Below are 7,600 nucleotides of genomic sequence, written 5' to 3'. Positions count from 1 at the left end.
CGACATTGATTAAGAAAATACCGCAGCTGCAGTTCAATTAAACCAAATTAAAGTTTCGGCCGCTTGAAAGGTTTTGCCACTTTACGTGGCCATAAATTATGCGTCCGAGTATCTGACAACCAAACGCTGAAGTTGAAGTCAAAGTCAGAGCGAACTAAACGCGATTATCTTAATTTATGCAGGGTCCTGCGATTTGGGGGCTCGGGCTGGTTAGGTTTACTTATGCGTATCCGATGCCTTGTGCAGGACTGGAAATAAATATAAATTGCAAAAACTGTCAAAGCCAAACACTTTGGCGGAGGCCAAGTCCAAGCTGGCCGAAAAGGGAATGCATTGGCCAGCAAATCCTGGCCAACTTCACATGTGTGTGTGTGTGTGTGTGTGAGTGTGTGTAAATGTGAGCTGGTAATCGTATGTGTTAGTGTTCGGGTGCGGTACAATAAAGACATTTTTATCGCTGCCGCATTTGACATTTGAAGTATGCGCTGCAAAATTTATTGTTGCTCCGTTGTTTCAATAAACAAGAGCCAGGGCTGAAACGACTGGTATATAACAAAAGGCGAATAAAAACAGGCAACTGGCACCGGCTATAGAACCCGATTGGAATTTCAATTTAAGCTTTTATCTTTGGGCCAGGCCATGCGGTGTTCCATTGCCCCTTTGCTCCTTTGACATGCAAAGACAATCCGGAGCACACGTTGAATAGAGGTGAGGTTGAGTGCCATGCGAACCTGTTTGGAAAATAGTTGCGCACGAGGAGGCTGTCAATGATTGTTTAAGATTGCTGCCGTAATTGTATCGGTTGTTTGTAGCCGGGGGAGGCTATGACTGCCGGCAATCAGCTTATACATATTGCATGGCCATCCTGCAATAAAACCATTCGCACACACTCACAAAACCAGGCAAAGCTGGCAACGGAGCGGGGATGCGTGTCCATCGGATGATGGCCTCACTGCTTATCCCCAGCACGTGCTCAGTGCACTCCTGGAACAATCGCACAACTGGTGTGGAGGCACTGAAAGAAAATATAGCCAACTTGAAATTTAAAATTGTAATATTTCTATTGGCAGGCTTAGAACATTTACAAATATATTGATCTATTTATTTATCCATATTATTAATTATTATATTTATTAAGAATTTGGGTTAATTTTTTTTCGCGATACACTCTGTAGTTGCCACCTGCTGTTGGCCAAATCAACTCGCACACACACACACACACCTTCTCCTGCTCTCAGGAGCCTGCAACGTGACGTCAATGCGAATGCGCTTCAAAGTTGCTGCCGATGGTGCGTATACGCAATGCCGAAAAGCATCCGCTCGTTTGCCCGCCGGACGTTGGACATTGGACGATGGTTCTTTTACATAACAATGGCGTTTGCAGGGGCGCCAAGTGTGACAATAAATTGTCCTGTCAACTTGTATTTATCTATATCGTGACCATTTCCGGTGCCAGCGGCAAAAGTTTTGTTAGCCGCCACGAACAACAAGTGGCAAAAGGAGGCTCGCTTTATTACCTTGATTCAGTGGTGTCCTTCGGGTTCATTGTCTTTTCTTCCCACTCTGCCTTTCACTTTCTCTCTCTCTCTCTTGCACTCTCTTTCCATTTTCCTGGCGAATTTCATTTTGCATGTGTGCGTGAATCCTTTTTGGGGGTTCGGCCCGCTGTGCGAGTTCATATTAAATTCGTATGCCTCGCGTGTGCCGCGCAAACAAATACCATCAAAAAAATATCAAAAAAAAAGGAGGAATGAGGCAGCCCGGCACAATGCAGCACCGTCTCTGGGGCATAATTTGCGTTTAATGAATTGTGCAAAAAGATTTTTATTCACTTAGCCATACACACACATACGCATACAAACTCGTATGTGACTGTAAGCCGCTTAGCGCCATTTTTGGTCTAGCAAATTGAAAAGCTGCATTACGACTGATGGCTCTTCTTCTTGTACGCTCAGTCGGGATTACTTTCCGATCAATTATTTAGTCATTAGTGCTACAATAACCATATACCATATGTATACAAGTGAATATTTAGGCGTGTGCGTGGGGGAATTTCCTTGATCGATGAGTGTGGCCAAGACAGAACTGACTAATTAAGATAAATTAATGAGACGAAGTTTTCAATAGCAGTTTTGGGGCTTACGGTCAAGGCTGAGAACTAAAGCAACTTTAAGAAGGACACTTTCACACAAAACTCTGTCAGTTCATCATATTGAGTGCTGGCACCGCGTGAGCGTCAAGAACAATGCTTAACACCACATCAAGTTAAGATGATAGCGCTCATGACAACAACACACGCGGCAAACTTTTCAAGATATACGAGTATACGAGTGTGTATACACACAAAGAGCCGGGGCCGAAAAACGAGAAAAACTGCCGGCTGTAATTTACACGCTTTTCCCGGTCGGAAGCCACCACCTCCACCCCGCCACCCCGCCACTGTCCTCGATCAACGTCAGGCAAACGCTTTTCCTGATAGCGGACATTCTCCCCGAGCACTGAGCACTGCACACTATGGCATGGCGCACAAACGTACGCCTTTATCTCGACGTAAATGTGCGTGTGCCCCGCATTAAATGCGGTCTGCCTTGGCGATAAACTTTTGCAGCTGCTATATAGAGAAAGCCTCTCGCAGTCCAACAATGCCCATCCCTCGAGCGCCCGCTTTTATTTGGCATTTTTTGGATTGCCGCCTTCCGTTTGGCTCAATCATTTTACGTCTCATAAAACATAAATAGCAATCGATTCGTGAATGGTGGCGGGTGTTGTCCCACCAAATCGACAGTCGGCAGCAGTCTGAAGTCCTTTGGAACCGTGGAACTCCATCTGACACTGTCATTGTTTCGTCGGCGACAATTTGAATTACCCGTAGCCAGGAGATAAAGCCAAAATCGGTGGCATGCCACTCGATGCCGTCATACTCTTTCCAGTTCGTTGGCAATTTAAACATTTATGAGACCACCAAATGCGATGAATTGCTCTCTGTTTACATTGCAAAGTAAACAAATGTTTCTGTATTCGTCAGCGTTTCTTTTAAATGTTTGCGAATTTTCGAATTTGTTGAATTTATACTTTTAACGAACGCAATCCCCTTGCTTTGTGTTTGTAAAAATTTTGCAGAATTTGTTCTTGTATTTATTCTTTGTTTTGTATGGTACGTATGTAAATTTCTGCGATTTTACTCGCTTTTATTATGTTTTAGTTCCTAGGGTTTATTTATTAATGCTTGGATAAATAAAGTAAAAATCTTAAAAAACTTTTGTTTTGAATTTTTCAATTCTTGTATATTTATAGTATACACACACCTTGAACTTTTTAATACTATTGTTTTGGACTGGCATTGTGCCTATTTATTTATCGAACTGAAACACCTGGGCCATGTATCCGCGCCAAGGATAAAGGACATTCAAGGTCTATATGCTCATCGATTCCCAGTTGTTCCTGATGCTGCTGTTGTTATTGTTGTGTTTTGTTTTTTTTTTGGTTTTGCTGGTTGCTCTCCAGGGTAACATTTGGCGGTTACTTTGCCGCGGGCGGCCAAAGTCTATAATGCAGCATTATTTTATGTCGAGCCAAGCAATTTATTGAATTTTCCTCCTTCGTACGTTGAGCTTTTTTTGTCTTTCCTTCGACTTCATCTCCAATTTTTGGTTTTGTTCTGTGTGTGTGTGTGTTTTTTTTTTTTTTGTAGGGCAAATGTGTTGAAGTATTTTATGGGTCTCTTTTGGGCAAATATCAATAAATTTTTAATATGATAAAGTGAGTCAAATGATGATTGAAATCGAGCTACGAATTCGCATTGCTTATCCAGATCAGGTTTTTTTTGCCGGAGCGAACTCTGTTCATTTTGCAGTACTTTCACTGCACAAATTGAATTCAGTGCTCGGTTGGCTCTTTGCTATCCTTGTGGCCTTTGTGTCATTCTATCCTCGTCCTGAGAGTCCTTTTTTTTCGCCCGCTCTATGCCATCTGCCATTTGCGATTTGCCATTTGCATGGCTAGCAAAAGCGATAAGAAAATTGCAATTCCCACTGCACGGACACATGTGACAAAAGGGCTTGGGAAATGGGGGGGCGTGGGAAAAGTGGGCGTGCTAAGCTGCTTAGCAGTGGCTGTGAATAAAAAAAAAAAAATAAATCGCCAAATTCAATTGACGCTACTCGAATCAAATCAAAGGCGAATCAATGCCAACTGCCACCAAATTTCGGAGATTTAAGTATGCAAATTTAAACGAAATATTTAGCCAGTATTAGGCAATGAATTAGCCAAAGAATTTGATGTCGGTGGGTAATTTCGGAATGAGTTAGGTTACACGTTTAATTGGCTAAAATTCAGCTTTATCTTCAATGCTGCCTCACTCACTCATACGCTTACATACATTTAATTACTATACCGTTGGCAATAATTTATAATACTAATTAAAATTTCGAACACGCATACACATACACAGGCAGACACACAAACACATTCGCATAAATAATCACTGGAGAATGGAGGATGCGCCGCCGGCATTGAAAATTTTCATTTGCATGCAGACAACAATCTCGCACACAACCCAAAACGCTCTCACCAACACGCATGAAATTACGCCTCTGTGTGTGTATATGAGTGTGTGTGTGCCGGTATGTGCAACCTTTATCAATCAAATGTTAATTAAGTTTCAACTCAGGCAACCGAACAAATGCCAAACCAACTAACAAGCCAACTTTTTCGCCGAGGCTCTTCCACAGGAGCCACCGACGACGACGACGACAACGATTCTGTTGAAAAATTAAATTGGTTTGCTTTCGCAGGTTTAGTAAAGAAGTAGGAGGCCACCATGGCGTATGCGAAACAACTTTCCCCACCTTTTCATCCACCATTCCGCTTTTAACAAGCTATCACGCATACGACCTGGCAGCCGGCATATAAAATGCAAACGTAATGCGTTCATCAAAAAAAAAAAAATTACGCAACTGATGCTCCCTCTCCAATGAACGAAAAAACCAGAAAAAAAAAACCAAATATTGAGTAAAGGGAAAAATATATGTATGCATGCGTAGCCGGAAATGTAGGAGCTGCTCACACTCCGTTCGTGATATTGTCTGACTTGTTTGTAATGGTTTTTTGGTTAACATGCGCCAGATTGATGAGTGGCCAAATTGTACACAGCCGCAAATTGTGGCAATTTCGGTTACTGTCAACGCTGCATACACCCACACACACAATTTCTGGGGGCTTTCTTGCACCAACACAGGCAAACTCAAAGGACGAGACCCACACACACGTACAGCTGCAAAGGGCGTAAGCATGTGGTAAGTGTGCAGGCACGTTTTTATATTGCAGCAGCCAGCAGAGCGCTTGTTTGCATGCCAACAAGGAGTGGCTGCCGGAACAGAAGCCGCATCCGAATCCGAATCTAAATCAGAATCAGAATCAGAATCAGAATCAGGAACAGGAACAGCAAACAGGAGCGAAAGGCAGGTCGCAACAGAGACATCCACATCCAGACATCCACTCCAGTCGGAGTCAGGCTCTGTTGCGGTTGCAACAACACGTTGGGGGCATTCCAGGAAGTTGTACTGCTCGGTGGGATTTCGGGCTTAGAGCTTGGACCAGCTGCATTCCATGCGAGTGCGAGTGCTTTGGCATCAGCACATTTTTGAGCATTTGAAGACAAACACAAACAGCATTTTTGCCGGATTTTTAATATTTGTGGTGAAACAAAGTCATAATTTAATTTGTTCCATAGCCGCACTAAAGAGTTAAAACTTAAACGAGAAAGCTCTTTTAATATAGGAAGGAATATAGAAGTACGAGGCTTGGTGGAACCGTGAAACTTAAGTAATGTACATATGTACATTGTTTAGTTAACACCATGTTGGTAGCCAATTGTAGTGTGTTGCTATGTTTAAAGTTTCCAAGAAAGTCGAATGGCATGCAATGCCCCCCTCCATTCGATTGTGTCACACAGGGCGGATGCTTGACGTGACGTGCGCCAAGCTGGAAGGGTAACTGCAATTTGATAAAGCAGAGTGACAAGTGCAGCACAGCGAAAGGTCAGCATTCCAGCAAACAGCAAACTCCATACCCCCGTGCTCCTATATCTCTTATGTCCTGTACTCTCTCCACGCTGGCCATTTGCAACTGACAGAAGTCAGCGGGAAGGTGACAGGCGAAAACCAGGTAAGACCAGGTCAGAAAGAAATCGCTTGGCATGTGATGCCAACATCAGAAACAGTAATCCCCAATGATAAGGCGTCACGGTTGTCGCAGCTATGAAAGCCAGTGGGCAGAAACGCCCACGTTGCGTTATTTATTTGAACTCATCTGCCGAGCAGGAGCTCTATGTCATCGGTAAGGGCAACTGGTTCCAGTTCGGCGCCATATCTTTTGTGAATGTTTCCCCTTCGATCCACCAGAAACTTGACAAAATTCCACTCGATATCACGTTGATGGCGCGTTAGTAGCTTGTACAGCGGATCTGCCTGAGCTCCCTTCACATCTATCTTGGCGAAGAGCTGTCCTATGTTGGCTCCCTCCCTGCGCAGGTGATCCAACATCTCCTGGCCATCAGACTCGGGCATTTGAGCGCCAAATTGGTTACAGGGAAAGTTGAGTATTCTCAGACCGCGGTCCTCGTATTCCTCCAGTAAATAACGCAGACCGTTGTACTGAGATGAAGTAAGTCCGCATCTGAAGTAAAAGGTAGGTTAACTTTTTAAAGCATCGATATGGAAAATCGTTCTTACTTGGAGGCAATGTTGACGATGAGCATCACCTGGCCGGCGAATTTATTGAGTTGCACTGGTCTCCCAAAGGTATCGCGAACGGTGAGCGCGTGTATCGTCAGTAGCCATCGCATATCGTGCAAATCCTGTTGCAATCTGCTGCGTGTTTGCAGTACTGCCACCAGGGCCACTGCAGCCATAAGGCCAGGGAAAATAGTTTCTTTATCGAGCATCGTCTAGCGCACTAACTGAATTTGGGATGCCGAAGTGAAGCTGGGAAAATGCTTTAAGTGAAAATCGATTCGAGAGGCTAATTGTGCGTGAAGCGACTGTTAAAAATCGCATTTAAATGTGCGGCCCTTTCGTTTTGGCAGAGGCACTCACAGACACATAGAGTTGCGCCAAAAAAGTGGCAGCTAAAATTGAATTTGCCCAAAAAGAGCTAAAGTTGCATATGCTGACCCACGAAGCGAGTTGCACGTTAACTTAATTTTAAACTTTTTCTGGCTTCTGCTGGCCACACGAAATGAGAGCAGAAGTCACACACACACACACACAAACACACGCACACAGTGGCACACTGAAAACAACAATAACAAAAAGTTGAACAATCGTAACGAAATAATTGAATTTTTATTTCCGTTTTATGTGTTTACTTCCGCTTCATGGACGCGGCACCATTTTCTCCAGCTTTTCCCTTTACCCAGCCCATATGTGTGTGTGTGTATGTGTGTGTTTATATATATGTGTATGTGTGTGTGTGTGGGCTTGGTGATTTCGGCCTATTTGTATACAAAAGGCAGTCAATTTCTGCCAGCTTGAGGAAACTTTTTAAGTCAATTGTCAAAAAGTTTTTAACATCTTTTCCCCTCGGCCACGCCCCACTTTTG

At 43.6% G+C, this 7,600-nt stretch overlaps 1 protein-coding gene across 1 annotated transcript; it reads right to left on the bottom strand.

The window, feature by feature from the left end:
* Window positions 1-6,246: 6,246 nt before the first annotated feature.
* On the bottom strand, window positions 6,247-6,966 carry LOC120445284 (probable phospholipid hydroperoxide glutathione peroxidase). Its single transcript, XM_039625586.2, has 2 exons — window positions 6,732-6,966; window positions 6,247-6,675 (listed from the first exon to the last, which is right to left on the bottom strand). The coding sequence occupies exons 1-2, from the start codon at window positions 6,941-6,943 to the stop codon at window positions 6,306-6,308; spliced, it is 582 nt and encodes a 193-aa protein (XP_039481520.1). The 5' UTR covers window positions 6,944-6,966; the 3' UTR covers window positions 6,247-6,305.
* Window positions 6,967-7,600: the final 634 nt, after the last annotated feature.

Source organism: Drosophila santomea, chromosome 2R (assembly GCF_016746245.2).
Source record: "Drosophila santomea strain STO CAGO 1482 chromosome 2R, Prin_Dsan_1.1, whole genome shotgun sequence".
In the NCBI taxonomy this organism is placed as follows: Eukaryota; Metazoa; Arthropoda; class Insecta; order Diptera; family Drosophilidae; genus Drosophila; species Drosophila santomea.
Note: the sequence above shows the minus strand (reverse complement) of the source record. Positions and strands in the feature narration are given on the sequence as shown.